At 41.1% G+C, this 25,438-nt stretch overlaps 2 protein-coding genes across 3 annotated transcripts in view; both read right to left on the bottom strand.

The window, feature by feature from the left end:
- Positions 1 to 2,262, bottom strand: part of kat2a (K(lysine) acetyltransferase 2A) — a 71,317-nt gene extending 69,055 nt beyond the window's left edge. For both annotated transcript variants that reach the window (XM_060901984.1, XM_060901985.1), the window contains exon 1: positions 1,956 to 2,262. In XM_060901984.1, the coding sequence (XP_060757967.1) occupies positions 1,956 to 2,165 (210 nt within the window). In that variant the 5' untranslated portion in view covers positions 2,166 to 2,262. The remainder of the gene's footprint in view (positions 1 to 1,955) is intronic.
- Positions 2,263 to 16,444: 14,182 nt separating this feature from the next.
- Positions 16,445 to 25,438, bottom strand: part of rab5c (RAB5C, member RAS oncogene family) — a 55,157-nt gene continuing 46,163 nt past the window's right edge. The window contains exon 6 of the mRNA XM_060901983.1: positions 16,445 to 17,846. Within this exon, the coding sequence (XP_060757966.1) occupies positions 17,719 to 17,846 (128 nt within the window). The 3' untranslated portion in view covers positions 16,445 to 17,718. The remainder of the gene's footprint in view (positions 17,847 to 25,438) is intronic.

The raw sequence follows: 25,438 nt of genomic DNA, 5'->3' as shown, positions 1-25,438 counted from the left end.
ACCCATGCCTGTCCACTTTAACAAGGGCGGGATCCTAGACGCCGAGATGCTGCCTGGTTTTTGGGAAGTAGGGTGTGTTTCTATATAGCAAGGCACTTGGGAGCACATGCTGTGCGTGAGTTTTGTTTCCTCGACAACATCCTGACAAAAGGAGTGACACCAGCACCTTTCTGAAAAGGCTTTCGGGCATACACAAAAAAAAAAAAAAGGGCACTTTTTTCTTTAGACTACCAAATGCAACCGAATACACTTCAGTGTCTCTGCTACCATTATACGGAGGAGGGCATTCTCGCTCTCTCCCTCCCCCACACACACACACTTGAAGATCACACAAATAAACAAACAAATCAAAACCAGGAGTGCAGTATTGTAAAAATTTTTCTAAAATAAATATGAAGACTTAAATATGGCTCCTTTAACGGTTTGCTCAGGTCCAAATGCGCTGTAAAGGCCTCTGCATGCTCGTGCGACAAGGCTTTCGCAGACAGTTGTAATTTATCGTTGAGCGGGAAGTAATAGGCGTGCGCGATGTTATTCACCGCCACAACGCAAGGGGGCGCGAAGTCGCTAGGAGTAGTTGGTGGGTGTGGTTAGTGGAGTGTTTATCCTCCGGTTACTTATAATGACTAGAACTGGAGTCGTATAGATGTCCGTACTTCCTCACTTCCTCAATCAACCGCTCTTCGTGCTGCTCCATCTTCGCTCGTGTTTTTAAAAATGGCGGTCGTGAAAACAAAACAAAACAAACCGGGAAAGCAGGGAAGCGGAAGTGCGTGTACAGCGGATGTAGAGTGGACCAATCAGAGCCCTCTTGTCTGCGACGCTGTCTGCGAGGCTTCTGCGGTGGTCACAATTTTTGGGAGGTGCGCACAGAGCGTCTGCGAAGGTGGGGGGGGCTACGCAGACGCTATCTGCGACGCCGTCTGCGAGTACTGGGTTGTTAGCATAAATTGGCCTTAATAGGAGCCGTGGTGAGGAGTCCTGCAGGTAACCATCCACACCACCCCCCCAAAAAAATAAAACAAACAAACAAAAACCACAAACTCAGGGGATACACTGCATTCTCTCCTCGTTGCAAACAATTAAAAAGAAAAACAAAACAAAAAACACTGGTGCTCAGAAAAACCCGCGACTATCAGTAGACCCTTATCCTTATGTTGTACTTTTGAGCACCAGGAGCACTGTAAAGGGGCGGGACATACATCCTCTAGAGAGCATTTAATTGGATGAACACGAGACAAGTACAGGAACGCATCATCAAGAGAAGAAATTGGATTTTTCTCTCGATATATTATCTACAGGGTCTCTTTTAAACCTCTAAATCGTCAGGTTTGATTTCAGAAAGCTTTAAATGGATATTATACACACAGCTTGGTTTGATTTCCTTTATTTAATAGCTTATATACAAATGAGGATATAAAATAACGTTATTAAACAAAACTAAACACTGGTGCTCAGAAAAACCCGCTACTATCAGTGGACCCTTATCCTTACGTCGTACTTTTGAGCACCAGGAGCTCTGAAAAAGGGCGGGACATACATCCTCTAGAGAGCGTTTAATTGGACGAACACGAGACAAGTACAGGAACGCATCATCAAGAGAAGAAATTGGATTTTTTTTCAAGATATATTATCTACAGAGTCTCTTTTAAACCTCTAAAACGTCAGGTTTGATTTCAGAAAGCTTTAAATGGATATTATACACACAGCTTGGATTTATTTCCTTTATTTAATAGCTTGATAAGTTAACAGGTTTGAATTCCCGGTTATAGGAGTGTGAGGATTCTAGGGAGGTTTAGAGTTTATAGAAATGGCCGCACACTGTCTGAAGTGAGTGAGAGCTTTATGTTGATGTTTGTGTTTATGAACCTCCATTGTCTACTTACTCTATAGCGAGCTAGCTAGCTAGCAAGCACAGTGAGCTTAACTTAGCAATGAAAAAGAGCCCCGGCTACCTTACAAGCCGAAAACACTCCGAGCTTCTCAAGCTTCTTAGCCCGAGGGAAAGCGCGGACTTGCGCTTTTTTCTGGCTCGCCCACTGCTGCTGGCTCAGACCGGGACGCGCCGGGTCGCTGCTTCCGGAAGCCGAGGCTGAACCCGAGCCCCCGCTCTGGCCTTGCTGAAGCCGGGCTTGTGAGGAAGCCGCCGCCGCTGCCTCCGCCATCTTTATTCTCTCCTCTCGGCTCGCGCGCTCTTGTATCCTGGGCGCACGCGAATTAACTCCGTTTGATGTTTACTGCAGGCCTCGCTCACGCCTGTCTCCACGAGATACAATGGTCACGCTGCGCATGCGCACCACTCCTAATGCATCTGGGTAATGTAGTCCAGTTGCTCTCAACCGGAAGTCGGTCAATGTTGTTATTTTCGATTTTTTTTTTAAATCACGTTATGCTGATACGAGTTTTAATAGATAATTATAATATTTAGATTTTTAATTTTGATTATACTTTGTCCTGGTGTTATTGTGCAGCTTTTGATACTGTTGATCACAACATACACTACCGTTCAAAAGTTTGGGGTCGCTTTGAAATGTCCTTATTTTATTTTTGAAAGAAAAGCACTGTTCTACGGAAGCTTATTAGGGCCACTTGGAGAAAATATTTTTTTCTAAATTCCGAGATTAAAAGTCGGAAATTTCAAGAAAAAACTCGAAATTCCGGTTGGCAGCCACTTTCCACGACTTCCCTTTCCGGTGGCCATTCGTTGCCATGACAGCAGTTAGAGCATGCGTTCTTTGTATGTCATAATTTCGACTTTTTCCCTCGAAAAAAATCGACCTTTTTCCCTCGAAAAAAATCGACCTTTTTCCCTCGGAAAAAATCGACCTTTTCCCCCTCGAAAAAATCGACCTTTTCCCCCTCGAAAAAATCGACCTTTTTCCCCTCGAAAAAATCGACCTTTTTCCCCTCGAAAAAATCGACCTTTTTCCCCTCGAAAAAATCGACCTTTTTCCCTCGAAAAAATCGACCTTTTTCCCTCGAAAAAATCGACCTTTTTTCCTCGAAAAAATCGACTTTTTTTCTCGAAAATTAGAAAAAAATATTTTCTCCAAGTGGCCCTAATACGCTTCCGTACTGTTCTTTTCAATGAAGGTCACTTTAAACTAATCAGAAATCCACTCTCTACATTGCTAATGTGGTAAATGACTATTCTAGCTGCAAATGTCTGGTTTTTGGTGCAATATCTCCATAGGTGTATAGAGGCCCATTTCCAGCAACTATCACTCCAGTGTTCTAATGGTACAATGTGTTTGCTCATTGCCTCAGAAGGCTAATGGATGATTAGAAAACCCTTGTACAATCATGTTAGCACAGCTGAAAACAGTTGAGCTCTTTAGAGAAGCTATAAAACTGACCTTCCTTTGAGCAGATTGAGTTTCTGGAGCATCACATTCGTGGGGTCGATTAAATGCTCAAAATGGCCAGAAAAATGTCTTGGCTATATTTTCTATTCATTTTACAACTTATGGTGGTAAATAAAAGTGTGACTTTTCATGGAAAACACAAAATTGTCTGGATGACCCCAAACTTTTGAATGGTAGTGTACTGCTATATCGACTTGAACACTGGGTTGGGTTGACTGGTCAAGTTATCAATTGGTTAAAATCATACTTAGAAGCTTCTTTGTTACCATGGGAAATTGTACCTCAACATCAATGTCCTTGACCTGTGGTGTCCCCCAGGGGTCGATCCTTGGACCATTACTATTCAACCTTTATATGCTCCCACTTGGACAAATTATCAAGAACAATTCAATTTTGTATCACTGCTATGGGGCGGCACGGTGGTGTAGTGGTTAGCGCTGTCACCTCACAGCAAGAAGGTCCGGGTTTGAGCCCCGTGGCCGGCGAGGGCCTTTCTGTGCAGAGTTTGCATGTTCTCCCCGTGTCCGCGTGGATTTCCTCCAGGTGCTCCGGTTTCCGCCACAGTCCAAAGACATGCAGGTTAGGTTAACTGGTGACTCTAAATTGAGCGTAGGTGTGAATGTGAGTGTGAATGGTTGTCTGTGTCTATGTGTCAGCCCTGTGATGACCTGGCGACTTGTCCAGGGTGTACCCCGCCTTTCACCCGTAGTCAGCTGGGATAGGCTCCAGCTTGCCTGCAACCCTGTAGAACAGGATAAAGTGGCTAGAGATAATGAGATGAGATGAGATCACTGCTATGCAGATGACACCCAAATTTACTTTGGTCTATCACGTAATGGTTATGCCCCCCTTGAATGTCTCTACCAGTGTATCGACCAAATCAACAACTGGATGTCACAAAATTTTCTTCAGCTGAACACATAAAACAGAAGTAATTCTATTTGGGAAAAAAGATGAAAGACTCAGGATTACCACTATTCTTGACACAAAGGGGATTAAAACAAAAGATATGGTTAAAAATCTTGGTGTTTTCATTGACAGTAAGCTAAACTTTGACAGTCATATGAAAGCAATCACTAAAACGGCATTTTATCACCTAAAAAACATTTCCAAACTAAGAGGACTTGTGTCAAAAAATGATCTAGAAAAACTAATACATGCCTTCATCTCTAGTAGGGTTGATTACTGCAATGGCCTTTTCACAGGCCTGCCAAAAAAGACCATCAAACGACTTCAGCTGGTTCAAAATGCAGCGGCTAGGGTTCTCACACGAACAAAAAGAACAGAACACATTACTCCAATTCTAAGGTCCCTTCACTGGCTTCCAGTAAGCTACAGAATTGACTTTAAAGCATTGCTGCTGGTGTACAAATCTCTAAATGGTACAGGGCCCAATTACCTCTCTGATATGTTGCAGCGGCCTAACCCAATCAGATCTACCAGATCGCAGCAGAAAAATTTACTGGTAAAACCAGTTGTTAAAACAAAGTATGGTGAAGCAGCTTTTAGCTACTATGCAGTACAGCTATGGAACCAACTGCCAGAGGACATCAAAAATGCTCCTGCTGTTGGCAGCTTCAAATCTAGACTAAAGACCAAGCTGTTCTCAGATGCTTTCTGCTAACTGATAAAGGTCATTATCTTTACGTTTTAAACTTTACTTAACTTTTACAGTCTTTGCATGTTTTAAACTTTACTTAACTTTTATTCTGCTGTTTTTACTGAACTTTTACTTCATTTTATTGCTTTATTTCTACTATTGCTTAATTCTCATTTTTATTTTTCTCTCTTCTTCCCCCTTTATTTTATGTAATTTTATTTTTTTATTGTTTACTGTTTTGCTTTTACCTCTGTAAAGCACATTGAACTGCCACTGTGTATGAAATGCGCTATATAAATAAACTTGCCTTGCCTTTGACTGAATTAAATAACCTGAAAAAACCCCACTCATTTCACAAAATCAATATCAATTCTCTTTAGAAACATCAAACCAGTGTAGAGAACTGGCTTAGTTACAGTGGTGCTTGAAAGTCTGTGAACCCTTTAGAATTTTCTATATTTCTGCATAAATATGACCTAAAATGTCATCAGATTTTCACACAAGTCCTAAAAGTAGATAAAGAGAACCCAGTTAAACAAATGAGACAAAAATATTATACTTGGTCATTTATTTATTGAGGAAAATGGTCCAATATTACATATCTGTGAGTGGCAAAAGTATGTGAACCTTTGCTTTCAGTATCTGGTGTGACCCCCTTGTGCAGCAATAACTGCAACTAAACGTTTCCGGTAACTGTGGATCAGTCCTGCACACCGGCTTGGAGGAACTTTAGCCCATTCCTCCGTACAGAACAGCTTCAACTCTGGGATGTTGGTGGGTTTCCTCACATGAACTGCTCGCTTCAGGTCCTTCCACAGCATTTCCATTGGATTAAGGTCAGGACTTTGACTTGGCCATTCCAAAACATTAACTTTATTCTTCTTTAACCATTCTTTGGTAGAATGACTTGTGTGCTTAGGGTCGTTGTCTTGCTGCATGACCCACCTTCTCTTGAGATTCAGTTCATGGACAGATGTCCTGACATTTTCCTTTAGAATTCTCTGGTATAATTCAGAATTCATTGCTCCATCAATGATGGCAAGCCGTCCTGGCCCAGATGCAGCAAAACAGGCCCAAATCATGATACTACCACCACCATGTTTCACAGATGGGATAAGGTTCTTATGCTGGAATGCAGTGTTTTCCTTTCTCCAAACAACGCTTCTCATTTAAACCAAAAAGTTCTATTCTGGTCTTATCCATCCACAAAACATTTTTCCAATAGCCTTCTGGCTTGTCCACGTGATCTTTAGCAAACTGGAGATGAGCAGCAATGTTCTTTTCGGAGAGCAGTGGCTTTCTCCTTGCAACCCTGCCATGCACACCATTGTTGTTCAGTGTTCTCCTGATGGTGGACTCATGAACATTAGCCAATGTGAGAGAGGCCTTCAGTTGCTTAGAAGTTACCCTGGGGTCCTTTGTGACCTCTCCGACTATTACACGCCTTGCTCTTGGAGTGATCTTTGTTGGTCGACCACTCCTGGGGAGGGTAACAATGGTCTTGAATTTCCTCCATTTGTACACAATCTGTCTGACTGTGGATTGGTGGAGTCCAAACTCTTTAGAGATGGTTTTGTAACCTTTTCCAGCCTGATGAGCATCAACAACACTTTTTCTGAGGTCCTCAGAAATCTCCTTTGTTTGTGCCATGATACACTTCCACAAACATGTGTTGTGAAGATCAGACTTTGATAGATCCCTGTTCTTTAAATAAAACAGGGTGCCCACTCACACCTGATTGTCATCCCATTGATTGAAAACACCTGACTCTAATTTCACCTTCAAATTAACTGCTAATCCTAGAGGTTCACATACTTTTTCCACTCACAGATATGTAATATTGGATCATTTTCCTCAATAAATAAATGACCAAGTATAATATTTTTGTCTCATTTGTTTAACTGGGTTCTCTTTATCTACTTTTAGGACTTGTGTGAAAATCTGATGTTTTAGGTCATATTTATGCAGAAATATAGAAAATTCTAAAGGGTTCACAAACTTTCAAGCACCACTGTATTTCAAAGATTTATGAAATTTAAAATATATATATATATATATATATATATATATATATATATATATATTTGCTCAGGTTTAACTGTGATGTGAAAGAAATACGAATAAATTATTTTTGTTTTCCAGTTAACACTAGTAGCATTGATCCATCCTGATGCCCTATTTCTGACTGGAGTCTCAGTATATCGCTCCTGTAGAGGACGGCCCAGTATGGACACACTTTTATAAGATGGTTTTCAGATTTGCTCTGACAACTTCTTCAGGACTGTAGTTTTCATGAACAGTTGCTAACGTCAGCAAAACAGACTTCATATTAAAACTACAACGAATTTCCTGGTTGTACTTTGTGACCATGTAGAAGTGAGTTATTTATAATCATGCTATCTGTTATCAGCCAGATGAGGATGGGTTCCCTTTTGAGTCAAGGTTTCTTCCTTGTGTCGCCTGAGGGAGTTTTTTCTTGCCATCACCACCACAGGTTTGTTCATGAGGGATAAAGTTTTCTCTAAAGCTGCTTTCCAGTAATGTCTATTACTTGTAAAAGTGCTTTACAAAATAAACTTGACTAGACGTAGATGGGGTAGGGTTAAGGGTATTTCCCAACGGCCCACCCTGACACCACTTATACAGTTGTGTTCAAAATAATAGCAGTGTGTTTAAAAACGTGAGTAAAGCTCAAAATCCTTATAATAGCTTTTATTTCCATGCATTGGGAACAATGCACATTATATTCTACATCAAAACATGAAGAAAAATGTATGAATATTTTAATTACTTTACAGAAAATGAAGAAAAATGAACATTGGGCTGTTCAAAAAAATAGCAGTGTCTGCATTTTTCATTACAAACTCCAAATATTTACTGTATAAACTGAAAAAATCTTAAGGATTTAGTATTCCTGTGAATCACTAAACTAATATTTAGTTGTATAACCACGGTTTCTGAGAACTTCTGGCACCTGTGAACAGGTATTCCAGCCCAGGATGATTTGACAACATTCCACAGTTCCTCTGCATTTCTTGGTTTTGCCTCAGAAACAGCATTTTTGATGTCACACCACAAGTTTTCTATCGGATTAAGGTCCGGGGATTGGGCTGGCCACTCCATAACTTTCATTTTGTTGGTCTTGAACCCTGATGCTGCTCGCTTACTGGTGTGTTTGGGGTCGTTGTCTTGTTGAAACACCCATTTCAAGGGCATTTCCTCTTCAGCATAAGGCAACATGACCTCCTCAAGTATTTTGATATATGCAAACTGATCCATGATCCCTGGTATGCGATAAATGGGCCCAACACCATAGTAAGAGAAACATCCCCATATCATGATGCTTGCACCACCATGCTTCACTGTCTTCAGAGTGTACTGTGGCTTGAATTCAGTGTTTGGGGGTCGTCTGAAAAACTGTCTGCGGCTCTTGGACCCAAAAAGAACAATTTTACTTTCATCAGTCCACAAAATGTTTTTCCATTTCTCTTTAGGCCAGTCGATGTGTTCTTTAGCAAATTGTATCCTCTTCAGCACGTCTTTTTTTAAACAGTGGAACTTTGCGGGAGCTTCTTGCCGATAGATTAGCTTCACACAGGCATCTTCTAATTGTCACAGTACTCACAGGTAACTTCAGACCGTCTTTGATCACCCTGGAGCTGATCATTGGCTGAGTCTTTGCCATTCTGGCTATTCTTCGATCCATTCGAATGGTAGTCTTCTGTTTTCTTCCACGTCTCTCTGGCTTTGCTGTCCATTTTAAAGCACTGGAGATCATTTTAGCCGAGCAGCCCATCATTTTCTGCACTTCTTTACAGTATACGTTTTACCTCTCCAATCAACGTTTTAATCAAAGCACGCTGTTCTTCTGAACAATGTCTGGAACGACCCATGTTTCTCAGGTTTTCAGAGAGAAATGGATGTACAACATGTGCTGGCTTCATCCTTAAATTAGGGCCACCTGACTGACATCTGTTTTTTCACAGAATGAATGATCTCACTAATTAAACTCCACACTGCTATTATTTTGAACACGTCCCTTTCACTTAATTATTCGATTACACAGACTCAGGAGCATGCATATCATGAATGTTGGGTCTGTTGGTTTTCTATGACTCTACTACACCTACTGGTAAATTATTTGCCATGTAGTAATATAATTTCCACCAAAAACAGTGATTGATCTGGTTAGTCGTGTTGGACTGCTATTATTTTGAACACAAGTGTACATTCGAGTCATGGGGGAAGCTGGAGCGAATCCCAGCTGACTTCGAGTGAGAGGCAGGGTCACCCTGGACAGGTGTACACGGGTGCACAAGCAAGCAGTCAGATATGAAGTTTGCAGGATAAAGAAAGACCAGGTCCAATCTAGTAACTGCATTCATTTATTCCTTCAGTTCAGGGTTGCGGTGGTCTAAATGACTCATATTTTTTGAAGTAAATAGAACCAACTAAATGTGTTCGAAAATAGCACTGGCAGGTCGAAACAAAAAATAGTAACAGTGCAAGCGAGATAAAAATACAGTCCCACACATTTCCAGCTGAAAGCCATTTTGAACTGATGTAGCTAAGGTTGAACCGTCGGAGTCAGGAGTCAGAATTCACCACCATTCCTGATATTGCTGACATTTTTAAACTTGGGGTTTCGTGGTAGGTTTTAATGAAATAAATTTTAAGGCCTTTAGGTTTAAACTCAAATATAGATACAGATCATGGTCACCCTTTATGTATGCGTGTCAAATACCAGTCTTCGTTACTGTCAGTTGTACAACCCCTGGCAAAAGATATGGAATCACTACTCCTGGAGGATGTTAATTCAGCTGTTTTACTTTGTAGCACAAAAAAAAAAAATCACAGATATGACACAAAATTATTTAATTTAACAGCTGAACATTCTGGCTTTGTAAAATATACCTCAAAAAAATTAAATTAATTTTTTGTAATTAATGGCACATTTTTTTCAAGATTAAGTAGAAGAAAAAATTATGGAATCACTCAATGATGAGGAAAAAATTATGGAATCATAAATTTAAAAAAAAATCACAATTAGTACTTTGCTGCACCTCCTCTGGCTTTTATGACAGCTTGAATTATTTGAGGCGTGGACTTCACTAACGAAAAACAATATTCTTTATCAGTCAGGTTCCAACTTTCTCGTATTGAGGTATTTCACCTTACGTCACAGGGTCACGTGACGCCCCGGTGTCCGCCATTTTGAAGGTCAAGCTAGCTAATGTCAACAACATAGTAGCTAGTATGTTACTGTCGCAATGTTTACGTTCAGTCATTTGGATGACTGTTAAAACCTTTCAGTCTCAAGTTTTTCCTTTACTGTATTTACTAGTTTACTGTAATTATGATCCGGCAGCTATTTACACCGGATCCAGTGTAAATAGCTGCCGGAGCGCGCTCCGGCTTGCTCCCCCTCAAATTAAGCAGCGCGCTCTGGCTTGCTCCCCCTCAAATTAAGCAGTGCGCTCCGGCTTGCTCACGGAGTGCTCCAGCCGAGGTTCCGGAGCGCGCTCCGGCTTGCTCCCCCTCAAATTAAGCAGCGCGCTCCGGAGCAAGCCGGAGCGCGCTGCTTAATTTGAGGGGGAGCAAGCCGGAGCGCGCTCCGGCAGCTATTTACACTGGATCCGGTGTAAATAGCTGCCGGATCATCTCATCTCATCTCATTATCTCTAGCCGCTTTATCCTTCTACAGGGTCGCAGGCAAGCTGGAGCCTATCCCAGCTGACTACGGGCGAAAGGCGGGGTACACCCTGGACAAGTCGCCAGGTCATCACAGGGCTGACACATAGACACAGACAACCATTCACACTCACATTCACACCTACGGTCAATTTAGAGTCACCAGTTAACCTAACCTGCATGTCTTTGGACTGTGGGGGAAACCGGAGCACCCGGAGGAAACCCACGCGGACACGGGGAGAACATGCAAACTCCGCACAGAAAGGCCCTCGCCGGCCACGGGGCTCGAACCCAGGACCTTCTTGCTGTGAGGCGACAGCGCTAACCACTACACCACCGTGCCGCCCCCTGCCGGATCATAATTACAGTAAACTAGTAAATCCAGTAAAGGAAAAACTTGAGACTGATAGGTTTTAACAGTCATCCAAATGACTGAACGTAAACATTGCTACAGTAACATACTAGCTACTATGTTGTTGACATTAGCTAGTGCTAACAGCTAGCTGCTAGTACACTGCTACAACACAGACACCGACCCTAATAATACAGTTCTTGGTCATTGCCTGGTAACAGCAAATTTATAACGGGCCATGTCTCAACAGACTAAGAAGTTATTTCAATGACATTTAATAACATTTTGTTTATCCTGAGGACCGAAAGTAAATGAAAATGTGAACAAACCTTAGCTGTAATCAGATGGTGACCACCGGCTCCAGGGACGACCCGCTGATGTAGGCATGTTACCCAGCCTGACACAAAATATTTGTAGGCATCCAAACTCTTATACGCTTTCAGATCAATACCTGTGTATGGCGATGGGTTTTTAACGACATAGGTATACAGATCATGTGGGCCGAAGTCAGGTAAAGACGAGGGCTTGGTGTACTTCCGTACGTCAGTGAACAATCCTGGTGGAAGCAGGTAAACGTCGTTCTCTAAGCCTGCTAACCTCAATTTTTGCAAATACCTCTCCCTGTAAATGCTCGCCCTGTAAATGCCCTACGTCGCTGGATAGTGAAGGTGTTTTCTGCATCTCGCTCCTTTTTCTTTTATGTTTTTCGTTTGTCGCCTTCCTCACATTCAAACTGATTCGAGCCGTGCCGTCCAAAATGGCAGCCTAACGATGCATCACATGACTTGGTCACGTGGGTGAAAAACCTCAATAGCAGTTGACAGATCAGCTTTGCAGGATGGAGCCTTGTCATGGACTTTTTTTTTTTTTTCCAATTTCTACCATATATTTTCAATTGGATTGAGATCCAGACTGTTTGCTGGCCATGCCATTGAGTTGATCTGCCTTTCCTGAAGAAAAGTTTTAATGCTCTTTGCTCTGTAGCAAGATGCATTATCATCCTGAAAAATGACTTCATCACCACCAAAAGTACTTTTGATTGATGGAATGAGAAAAGTGTCCAAAATTTCAATGTACACCTGTGCATTTACTGTAGAGGTAATGACTGCCATCTGCCCAGGTCCTTTACCGGACATCCAACCCCATATCATCAATGACTGTGGAAATTTGCTTGTTTTCTTCAGGCAGTTATCTTTATATGTTTCATTGGAACAGCACCAAACAAAAGTTCCAGCATCATCTCCTTGGCCAATGCAGATTCATGATTCATCACTGAATGTAACTTTCATCCAATCGCCCACAGTCCACGACTCCTTCTCTTTAACCCCTCTGTAACCTTGTTTTCTTCTGTTTCGGTGTCTGTGAATATTCTCAGTCATCCAGGTCATAGTAACTATGGGTGGTAAAAGAGAGCAACTGGACTTGCTTGAAAATTCTTGAAGACGTTTCACCTCTCATCCGAAAGGCTTCTTCAGTTCTGACTGACTGGTAGGGAGTATCAGGTATTTATCCTCTCATGGATGAAAAGCTCATCTAAGGTGTCCACAAACAGGACAACGTGGTGCATGCAATTCAGTGCAGTGAGCAATGCACGGACTCGTATATTGGTGAAACCAAGCAACCGCTTCACAGGCGTATGGCTCAACACAGGAGAGCCAGTTCCTCAGGCCAGGACTCTGCTGTCTACCTTCATCTTAACAACAAAGGACACTCATTTCAGGATTCCAACGTACGCATTTTAGCCAGAGAGGATCGTTGGTATGAGCGAGGAGTTAAAGAAGCCATTTTTGTCAACCTGGAACGGCCATCACTGAACAGAGGTGGGGGTCTAAGACATCATTTATCAGCCACCTACAATGCAGTCCTTGGCACACTTCCCAGACAGCTGAATGCACACCAAAACCCAGCTGTTTTCAGTGGCTCACAGGAGGACAGAGAGAATCAGCATTCCATTGATCATCCTAACGACTCTCGAGGCCATTCACATTCAGCCCCCAGTGACCCACACCAACAGGATGACTCAACGACACCTTGGATGAGCTTTTCATCCATGAGAGGATAAATACCTGATGCTCCCTACCAGTCAGTCAGAACTGAAGAAGCCTTTCGGATGAGAGGTGAAACATCTCATCTCATATCATCTGTAGCCGCTTTATCCTGTTCTGCAGGGTCGCAGGCAAGCTGGAGCCTATCCCAGCTGACTACAGGCGAAAGGCGGGGTACAACCTGGACAAGTCGCCAGGTCATCACAGGGCTGACACATAGACACAGACAACCATTCACACTCACATTCACACCTACGGTCAATTTAGAGTCACCAGTTAACCTAACCTGCATGTCTTTGGACTGTGGGGGAAACCGGAGCACCCGGAGGAAACCCACGCGGACACGGGGCGAACATGCAAACTCCACACAGAAAGGCCCTCGCCGGCCCCGGGGCTCGAACCCAGGACCTTCTTGCTGTGAGGCGACAGCGCTAACCACTACACCACCGTGCCACCAGAGGTGAAACATCTTCAAGAATTTTCAAGCAAGTCCAGTTGCTCTCTTTTACCACCCATAGCTTCTGTTTCGGTGTTAATGATGGTTAACGTTTGGCTTTTCTGTATGTAAACCCCATTTCCTTCCGCCGATTTCTTACATTTTGGTCACAAACATTGACTCCTGTTTCTGCCCATTTGTTTTTCATTTCTTTTCTTGTGCATTGTCTATTTTCAAGGCATCTTGCTTTGAGTTTCCTGTCCTGATGCCTTGATCTACCTGTACGTTTCTATTTTACAACCTTCCCATTTTGTTTGTACTTGCTCCAAATTTTAGACACAGCTGACTGGAAACACCCAACATCTTTTACCGCACTCCGTGTTGAATTACCTTCTTTAAGGAGTTTTATAATCCTTTCCATTGTTTCAACTGACAGCTCTCTTGTTGGGGCCATGTTTTCTGTCAATCAGCCAGGTGCAACAGCTCATTCAGGTCTACAAGCAGTCTCTTTTAACTGCAGACTCATTTGCACATTTAGGCTTGTGCGGATATTTGTTTTAGAAATGCAAGTTATAGCTTGATTCCATAATTTTTTCTTCTACTTGATCTTTAAAAAAAATGTGCCATTAATTATAACAATTTCATATTTTTTTGAGGTATATTTTACAAAGCCAGAATGTTCAGCTGTTAAATAAAACAATTTTGTGTCATGTCTGTGATTTGTTTTTTTGCTACAAAGTAAAACCGCTGAATGAACATCCTCCCAGAGCAGTGATTCCATATTTTTTGCCAGGGGTTGTACATCTCTCACGTAATTCTGTCTACACTTGCAACAAACATGTTGCACAGTATGGCCAAAAGGTTATGGACACCTGACCATAACATGATCCATATGAGGTTCTTTGCCCAACTGTTGCCACAAACTTGGAATCACAATTTTAGAGTAGAGGCTTCCCAGAAGAGCGGAGCTGATGATGGCAGCAAATCAGGTAACAAGCACATACACTTGTGTTCAAAATAATAGCAGTCCAACACAACTAACCAGATCAATCACTGTTTTTGGTGGAAATTATATTACTACATGGCAAATAATTTACCAGTAGGTGTAGTAGAGTCATAGAAAACCAACAGACCCAACATTCATGATATGCATGCTCCTGAGTCTGTGTAATCGAATAATTAAGTGAAAGGGACGTGTTCAAAATAATAGCAGTGTGGAGTTTAATTAGTGAGATCATTCATTCTGTGAAAAAACAGGTGTCAATCAGGTGGCCCTAATTTAAGGATGAAGCCAGCACATGTTGTACATCCATTTCTCTCTGAAAACCTGAGAAACATGGGTCGTTCCAGACATTGTTCAGAAGAACAGCGTGCTTTGATTAAAACGTTGATTGGAGAGGTAAAACGTATACTGTAAAGAAGTGCAGAAAATGATGGGCTGCTCGGCTAAAATGATCTCCAGTGCTTTAAAATGGACAGCAAAGCCAGAGAGACGTGGAAGAAAACAGAAGACTACCATTCGAATGGATCGAAGAATAGCCAGAATGGCAAAGACTCGGCCAATGATCAGCTCCAGGGTGATCAAAGACGGTCTGAAGTTACCTGTGAGTACTGTGACGATTAGAAGATGCCTGTGTGAAGCTAATCTATCGGCAAGAAGCTCCCGCAAAGTTCCACTGTTAAAAAAACAATGTTGAAGAGGATACAATTTGCCAAAGAACACACTGACTGGCCTAAAGAGAAATGGAAAAACATTTTGTGGACTGATGAAAGTAAAATTGTTCTTTTTGGGTCCAAGAGCCGCAGACGGTTTTTCAGACGACCCCCAAACACTGAATTCAAGCCACAGTACACTCTGAAGACAGTGAAGCATGGTGGTGCAAGCATCATGATATGGGGATGTTTCTCTTACTGTGGTGTCGGGCCCATTTATCGCATACCAGGGATCATGGATCAGTTTGCATATATCAAAATACTTGAGGAGGTCATGTTGCCTTATGCTGAAGAGGAAACGCCCTTGAAATGGGTGTTTCAACAAGACAACGACCCCAAACACACCAGTAAGCGAGCAGCATCAGGGTTCAAGACCAACAAAATGAAAGTTATGGAGTGGCCAGCCCAATCCCCGGACCTTAATCCGATAGAAAACTTGTGGGGTGACATCAAAAATGCTGTTTCTGAGGCAAAACCAAGAAATGCAGAGGAATTGTGGAATGTTGTCAAATCATCCTGGGCTGGAATACCTGTTCACAGGTGCCAGAAGTTCTCAGAAACCGTGGTTATACAACTAAATATTAGTTTAGTGATTCACAGGAATACTAAATCCTTAAGATTTTTTCAGTTTATACAGTAAATATTTGGAGTTTGTAATGAAAAATGCAGACACTGCTATTTTTTTGAACAGCCCAATGTTCATTTTTCTTCATTTTCTGTAAAGTAATTAAAATATTCATACATTTTTCTTCATGTTTTGATGTAGAATATAATGTGCATTGTTCCCAATGCATGGAAATAAAAGCTATTATAAGGATTTTGAGCTTTACTCACGTTTTTAAACACACTGCTATTATTTTGAACACAACTGTACAGGTGTGATAGTCAGGTAAGCGCCAATACTTAAATTTGTCTAATAATTGAACATGAATTGTGTATCTAATAATAAAATCTGTGCTGCAGTTATGAAACGTGCTTTGTATTCATTTTCTTACGCACTACAGTCAGTGTACTAATAAAAGCCGTCACTACAGCTGTGAACTCCATGCTCTCCACTGGAAGGCGGTGTGAGATTCGATTGATCAGGATTGTATGACTCAATTGCAGGGAACATATTTCACTCGGTGTTCCGCTTCCTCAAAAACAGGACAGCAACTTTTGTTGCTTCACGTAATATTTAACTCGAGAGCCGACTGGTTATACCGGCTGCTATAACAAAGCCCACGCAAACCACAGAAAAAGTACCTTCCCCATTTTTATTGGTAAAATTACACGTAGAAGATTGTAGTTTGCGTCCCCCGTCCATGGAAGACTACAAAACATTTGTCCAACCCTTTCAAAGTCGGGTCTGGGCAGCGGTTCTGATCCGTTGTGCTAAATTACAAGATGAAAAATATCAGTTCACCTTTAGAAGAATGAAAAATAAAAAGTGCACTCAGAAAACTTAGTTACAAAAATCATTTCACCAAAAAGGAGAAGAAAAAAAAAAAAAACAGATGGATGATTGATCTGGTTTTGGGAAGGTATTGTATTGATAATGGCTAATGATTGGATATACTTTTGCAGGAAAAAAAAAAAAAAGAAAGAAAATACAAAGTACAAATACAGCAACAGTTTTTCTCTCAATACACATACTTTGATTTTGGTCAGAGGAAGCGAACATTGCCTTGCGTTATTCATGTTTAACACCAGCTTGGTTGACTGAACGATTTGATGAATCTCATTTCATTAATGCTTAAAGACACTGGTGTTATAGCCGTTAATGCGTTATGCATTTACAGATTAAGATGGCAGACAGTAACGATTTCAGGGGGAACTAACCTATCGTTTATATTCATTAGTCCTGGAGTAGTGGCATGTATTCATAATTACAATAATAATAATAGTAGCAATAACCAAGAATAATACAGAATCTACAGAAATGCTGCACATGAAGGGAAAACAGCCTCTCGCTCATGTCTGTCTGTCTCCTCTCACTGGAAATTAGATCAGGAAGGAGAGAAGACGTCAATACTTGTTGGGTGCTGTGCAGTTCAGAGTGCGATGGGGTGGGAAGAGAGAGAGACAGAGAGAGAGAATTGAGGATATAAAGTTGAAAGAAGCCTGTTTTCCCTCCAGCTGCAGTGTTGATTTTTTTTTTTTTTTTGTGAATAGACTAGAACAAGAACCTCACAGCTCCGGTTAAGTGTGACAGAAGTGATCGGTTTCCCTCCTTATTCCCCAAATTCATCATTTTTTTTCCTTTTTTTTTGACAGGTGGCCGATTCTTAAACACAGCTGTGAAGGAGGCGGCTGTGGCGCTGCCTATGAGTAGGAGGGATAATTGGTCAAAATATTTACAAGTGGCTGTGAACGGCCCCTTTGGTCAGTTCAGAAGAAGAATCTGATGGACGTCACAGTCTAACTGACTAGATTTTCCACTTGTGCTGTGAATAGACATAACTGTCAGACTATGAGTTGGTTGATAATGTGTCTGTTGATCCTCGGCCACGTTCTCCACACGACTGGACACATGGTTAGTTTCCTCCTCCGCAGCACTGGCCAGATCTGCCCTGAGGTGCCGCTTCCTGCAGGTCAACTCCGCCTCGAGCCCGCCCCCCAGGCCCTGCCCCGCCCTGTGGCTCGTTCTTCGGAAGCTTTTTCGCTGTTTAAAAAAAAGAAGACAAAATCAACAAGAATGGTCAGCAAGTCTGAGACTGGAGATGAAAGCAAAGTATAGGTTTATCACATGGACAAGAAGAAGACAGTCATCTATATCCCCCGCCCTATATACACCAACTATATACCAAGTTTCAAGATAGTGTCACATTTTCCAAGTTCTGCTGCAGGAAACCAACCCTACCTTTTTTTTTTTTCCTTTCTTCAATTGAGGGTTGATTGAATGAATGTATTGAATTGTATAGAATTTTTAACTGTATATGATTTTATTGTTGGACCCCAGGAAGAATAGCTGGGTCTGTGCCCAGCTAATGGGGATCCTAATAAACTAATAAACCTCTTTATACTGACCTCAGCAGCCCATGGCATAAACCAGGGGTGGGCAATTATTTTTTCCATGGGGCCACATGAGAAACAGAAAATTTAGTGGAGGGCCGGACCAAAAGGCTGAACTAAATTCTGCATAATATTAATTGTATTTCTTTATATAAAGCAATAAATAACATTGTTTGTACAAGCTGCTAAGACTGGTGAGAGTATGGAAAAAACGAGGTTGCCTTACAAAAAATGTCAATCAAATTTCCCAAAACAATGGTTAACAAAATGTGAACGTTTGTACCATTTTTTTTCCAGGTCACATTCACCCCAAAACACAATAAAGACATCACAATATTGTCTTTCTACTCCAAATATCAAGCAAGATACATCATATTATAATAATGATGCCCACATTTGTAGTCTAATCACCTCATTTGGTGTTTTTCAGTTTTTCGGATCTGCTCTCCGCAAACTAAACACACGGCTTTACCTCTGACTTCAGTAAATAAATACTTAGCAGTCCATGTTTTGTTGAAAGCCCTGCATTCGGCATCTACCTTTCTTCTTTTTGCGGACATTTTGGGGGCTAAAGTCTTCTTGTGACCTGCTCGCAACAACGTCACTTCGGTGTAGGTATCAGATCTACAGATCGGCTCGGGCGCCTGCTGGTGACGTCACACTATGTGATTGGCTGGACCGTTTGAAGGATGACGTACAAGTTTGTGGTTGGTCTGGACAAATTACGGAAGCAGTTATTGCGGGATTAGGTTTCGTGGGATTTCATGTCATGTTCATGTCGCGCGCATTGCGTTTTTGTTGAACACAACTTCAAAATAAAAGCAATGCACATTCAGAAAAGAAAAAAAAAGAAGAAACCAGTTGTACGAATCGCTATTCAGTCCATGCATGAGGTAAAATTAGAAAATACGTTTATTTTGTAATTTCTAATTAACCTTACGCGGGCCGGTCAGAATGAACCAAAGGGCCGGATGCGGCCCGCAGGCCGTAAAATGCCCAGGTCTGGCATAAACCCACCAGACCTTTGGTCCAGGTGAGGTAAAAATTAAAATCTCACATTTCTTAGTATCAAAAGGCACATATACATCAGGGTTTCCCATACATAGACCACTGTGTTGTGCAGCGCCACACAATGGATTCCTATCGCCACACAATCAGACTCGCGATTTTGAAAAAAAAAAAAAAAATCCGTTGCGTATCGTTCCGTTCATTCATAGTGCCCTTTCTTCTTGTTCACGCGCACGCACAGAGACAGAGAGGCGTGTCCACAGGCTTGCCGTTGCGCATATACTCGGACTGCAAGTAGGCCCGTTAGGCTAATTAAAAATAACGCAGCCTTCCTGATTCGCCTTCCGACCCCTTATTTTAAAAGGTAGCCTACGTCGTGCTCGTGATGAGCTTCGTCATAGCGACCTTGGCTTACATGAAACGGACATCCCCGAGTCAGGCTACAAACCAATTTTGATGCATACAGTAGCAGCTTGACGCGAGGAACCGGCCTTATTGCATTATCCCGTTTATCCCGCTTCAGCAATAACTTCCCTTACGATAGGGCACTGGAGTTTTTTTTCAGGAAGCCATGCAGAATTAAATGTTCTGATAGGGCATGCAGGCTTTGCACCAATTAGGGTAATGCTTTTTCATTATTGTTAGTTGCCTTGGTGTTACCTTAAGTGGTTTTTTTTTTACATCGAATTATATTTTATTTTATTACATTATACTATTTATTTCATTTTAGTATTGGTTGAGGTAAGTGTTGAGTTCAATATTTAAAATAAAAACCTCCAGCTTGTTTTTTGCAATTTATTCCTTGAATGTCAACTAAAGAATGATTGAAAGATCGCCACCAAAAAGGCAAGAAACTAAGGTAAAAACCAGAGATGCACCGATTGACCGGCTGCCGATCGGAATCGGCCGATTTTCACGTGATCGGCCATGACCGGCGACCGGCCGGTCAAAATTAAAATATGCCGATTTTCTGCCGATCAAAACTTGTGTATCACATAGAGATGAAAGTGGAAATACTCGTAATTCGCAACTAAAAAGACTGCAGCTACACTGGCAGCTTGAACATGCTTTCTAGTGCGATTGTGTTGCGCTTGCGCAGAACGGTGCCAGTCCTGCGCACCTAACGAGCTCCGGCGTGCGCGCCATTAACAAAAAAATTCACTATATTTGGATATCTAAATATAGTGATTTTTTTTTTTTTTGGTGCCAGATATTGGATGTGAAAAGAAGAAAATGTTTGTGGTTGTGTGAATTTCCCATTCCAGGAATTAATACGTTAGCCTATTACCAAACATCTAGTTAGATTTGTACAAAGAGAGAGAGAGAAAAAAAAATGTATTTTTGTTTGTTTTACAACCTTGGTTGCACTTGATTCCATTGGAAATTACTCTACAAATACACATTTGACAAAGATGATAGAATGGCTATGGTATGACTGGAAATTATTTTTGTATTTTGATACTGAATGAAGAAATGGGTTGTTCTATAAGGCATAAGTTTTCAGATCTAAATAGGCTTATGAAAGTGTGTTCCATAGCAGTAGGCAAATGATATATGAGGGGGAAGTTGTTTTTGTGCCAGATATTGGATGGGAAAAGAAAAAATGTGTTTGTGTGAATTTCCTATTTCAGGAATTAATATGTTAATACCAAACATGAAGAAAGATTTTACAAAGAACAATGTCTTTTTGTTTGTTTTCAACCTTTGAGGTGTTAAATTTATTACTGAAAATCTGGCAGAATGTTCTATTAAAGAAAAGATAAAAAGAAAATAGTCTGTGTGCTGTGAAGTGGTTTGAAAAAATGAAATCAGTATTGGCAGGTCACACTCCATGGAAAATTGGAAATCGGAATCGGCCCAAAAAATTGCAAATCGGTGCATCTCTAGTAAAAACTAAACTTTAACTTCAATTTTGGTGAGTAATTTTCATAAATTTAAAAGACAGGTTTTCCACCAACATCAAGCCCAGCAAACTAATGGCCTGCCCTGTAATGTAAAGTTGGGTCGAGGAATGAAACCAGGCAGGGTTCTGGGAAAAATTGTTTTAGCTGTCTTCTCTTAAAGAACTTAAAAGAATTTAGATTGAACTGAATAATCTCAAATGCTTCTCGTAGCTTTAAAATAGTCCCAGCAGGTCACTCTGAAGAAAAATACTGTGTGTTTGAACACCGCCCGCTGTAAACACTTTGCATACACCCCAATGACCGACTCCACCGACCGCCACGACACCACCGCGCACGATTCCCTCATCGGCACAGTGGAACACCACAAATTGCTACCTGGTCTGTGGGAAACACTGTACATTACTTAAAATCAACACATATACTGACTTTCAAGACCATACCACTCAGTTTTCAAGTTCTGCTCAAAAAACAAAACCTACCCCTAAGACTAACCTGAGAGAACAAGTCTGAAACTGTTTCCATGGAAACATGAAAAATTTAAATCTCAAATATCTTAATATGAAAAGGCACATCTACATCACCTTGTTAACATGTATACCAAGTTTCAAATCTGTATCATGGATAGTTTTGGATATACGCTCCGGAAACGAACATTGCTCTTAGAAACGAAGTCAAAATCTAATTTTTATGTAAAAATTTGAAAAACACTTTCAAAAACCCAAAATAACAAAATGCACCAGTTCACATGTTGCTTAATAGGTATACAAAGTTTCATGAAGATATCTTCAGCAGTTTTAAAAGACATGGCCCGGAAACGAGACCGGACAGACGGACAGAACCCATTTCTATATCCCCGCCGGATTTTTACACACAGGGGAAAAATAAAGCAACATATTTTCATTCAAACGTTTCACAAATTCAAATTAACTTATGAAAACTACACAAATAAAAATAAAATCACCACAGTGAATTTTAACGTCTTTAAAATTTCTTCAATATAATTCAATTATGTAGCTCAACACTGTCACAAAGCAGCAAGACAAAAATCCGGTTACGGAATGAAAAATGTCCCTCATGAGTAAGCTAGAGACGACGGTGGCAAAGCAAAATCTCCCCGAGACGACACGAGGAAGAAACCTCGACAGAAACCAGACTCAAAACAAAACCAATCCTCTTTTGGGTTACACCGGATAGTGCAATTATGACTCACTCCTCACCGACAGCTGTATCGTATCGAACAACTCCGTGCTACGTGTGTTGAAAGGATCTTCAGTTTGGGTGCCAGTCAAATCTGATTTCATTCAAATAATTTTAACCTTCATTTAATAGTGCTTGGTTTGCGTTTTAAAATATGACTTTTCATACATTATATCGATTTTTAAATGCAGATCTACAGCCAAGAGTGACACCATAATATATTTTGATGCATGGAGGGACACCTGACCATCACACCCATATGTAGTTCTTCCCCAAACTGTTGCCCCAACGTTTGAGGCACACAACTGTGAATGTCGATGCTGTAAATTTAAGATTTTCCTTCACTGGAATTAAAAGGCCCAAACACGTTCCAGCATGGCAATGCCCCTGTGCATAAAGCACGCTCCATTTAGACATGGTTTGCCAAGGTGGAACCGCAAGAACTCGAGTGTCCCCCATAGACCCTGATCTCAACCCCACTGAACACCTTTGGGATGAACTAGAACACTGAGTGCACCCCAGACCTCCTCACACATCAATACCTGATCTCACTAATGCGCTTCTAGCTGAATGATCACAAATCCCCACAGAAACACTCAAATCGAATGGAAAGCCTTCCCAGAAGAGTCAAAGTTATTATGACCGCAAACGTAGACTAAATCTGGAATGACCTCTTCAACAGACACGTGGTGTCCACAAACTTTTGTCCATACGGTATATTTATCAGCGGTCGAAATACTTTTTTCCAGTGTTCTGCAATATTGCAGAATGTCAAAATTGTTCTGCAATTTGGAAATTTCTGCAAATACACAAGCCTCCATACTACACCCTTCTCAGCCTAATAATGCCTATATTTACATCATATCTAGCTTTACAACTCATAGCATTACTGTAATTTTTTATTCTCTCACTATTTTTAATCTCAGTCTTCACAGATCCTTCTCTGCAGCAAAGTTATCATTCCAGGATCCCTCCACAGGTCTTTCATCCCCCTCGCCCTGACACTACGGGCTACTACAACTTGAAGTATACCAACTAATTCATAAATGTACTAGTTATCACACCCACACATTATCCTTCCACACAACATACTAATAAAGGGATCACCACAATAAAAAATAGAGCACAACTGTTCTTCAAGAAACAAAACATTCATTTTCATGTTACACGTCATGTTACATTTTGTCAAGATTAAGTTTCTCGCTTGAACAATAAATTGTTACCCAGAATGTACTTCATTCACAGGGTTTGCATCTGCAACCTGTAGTTTTAAATTGAAAGCAAGGTTTCAATTCTACACTCTGTTACATCTTACGATGATGCAAAGAATTGATGCCATTATGGAATAAAACCCAACTGGCAGATGGAAAGACGTTTGGGTTCATGGTGTTTGCCTGGCTTCTAAAGTGCAAGGTCATGAACTGAACTGAGAACGACTGCAGGGGCTTCACTGCTCTAAACTAACAACAGAGAACTGGGTACAAACTAATCATGGCAGAACTGAGAGCTACAGAACTGAACCGATGAGCTTTGTCTTACAGGGCAACTGTTTTACTTTGTGCTAGTCTGCACCACAGGCAAGACAGCACTAGTTAAAAAAAAATAATAGAACATGTACACAAAACATGTGTTAGGTCAAAAAAAAAAAAGTGTGTGTTTCCAGTTACCCGACCGACCCTAATCTTTTTTTTTGTTTTTTTCCCCCAGTCGCGACTTTTACATATAACCCAACCACGTGAACCGGAAGTTTGTGTCACTCACTGGGAAAATCAGGGCTTTCCACAAGCGCCGGCTGCCGGCCATACAGCCGACTACACAATTAAGTCCAGCCGGCGACTTTAATGACTATTATATTTGTAGCCCACAGGCTCTAAATATTAATTTTCGATTTTAATAAAATGTTTATCTAACGGACTGACAATGTCAAACTGAACCGCACTCATTTAAGTTGTGATTCACGCTGATTGTACCGATAATAACCACAAATTCCCCGCCGACTTCGTTGATCAGGGGAGAGTAACTCATCCGCGGCCCCGACATGCGGTGTGCGCGCGCGAACTCGGCGGAGGCAGTAGTGTGTCGGGGAGGGAACAGAAGCAGAGATAACGCTTATTTTGTCTTTCACCTAGAGACATGATTCAAACTTTAAAACAGAGACAAAATTCTCCTGTGTGGATCTGGCATTCAACTTTTTTGCTAGGCTCTATACTTTTTGATCAGTCACAGATCAAACACCATGAGCAAATCTGGAGAAATTCAGACTTTATAATGGGTGTCTACTGCGTTACACACCAGTGGAGTTTAGAGTGGAGGCAGCTTGGAAAAAAAAGCTCTAACTTTCTTATTTAAAACTGTTTTCTCAGCCACAATTTTCACTCTACACACACAATTTTCTCAAAAAGTTGTAGTCACACATTGTGTGAATAAAGACAAGTGTCTCCCTGAGCGATAGGATTTACAGTTTTTGAACGAGAAGCCTGAAAGTGAGGAGAGGACAGCCACGCTCTCCCATAGACTCCATTATAAACGTGGTGGCGCTTTTACTGCAAAATCAGAAGAGTCACTTGTTTTTAACTCGCTCTAGTGTCCACATTTTTTACACTAGGGACAAAAAAAAATTATATTAATGCGTTCATGGGAGCCTTGTAGCACTCAATGTGAAAGAATTTTGTGAATAGCTCCTTCCGTTTCCATGTAAATCAGCGTTGTTCGAGGAGAGGGAACTCTGAGAAAAAGCGCTCTTTGCTTGTTATGTTGTGTCTTTTCCCTGCACCGTTACCAAGGCGACGAGCTGCACTCTGAGCAGAGAGGGGAGGGGCTGCGCTCTCTCTCATAGTGTATTGAGCTGTTATATTTACAGAAAAATTCATGTTAAAAGGTGTCTCATGCTGCATCAGATTCATCAGAAGGTGGTAACTCAGGTGACCTGCAAAGAAATTCATTATATTTTGTGAAATTATTCCTGTCTAAATATAGGTTATGGCAGCCATCTTGAGAAAAAAAAAAAAAAAGCCTGCCTACCGACCCTAGTTTTGAAATCTACGTAACCGGAAACACACTTTTTTTTTTTTGCCTTACTGTAGCTTGGTATGAGAAAACAATATTCAAAAGTATCTATGAATAAAGGTAAAAA

Source organism: Neoarius graeffei, chromosome 20 (assembly GCF_027579695.1).
Source record: "Neoarius graeffei isolate fNeoGra1 chromosome 20, fNeoGra1.pri, whole genome shotgun sequence".
NCBI classification, from domain to species: domain Eukaryota; kingdom Metazoa; phylum Chordata; class Actinopteri; order Siluriformes; family Ariidae; genus Neoarius; species Neoarius graeffei.
The sequence above is the reverse complement of the archived record's forward strand: the minus strand, read 5'-3'. Positions and strand labels throughout refer to the sequence as shown.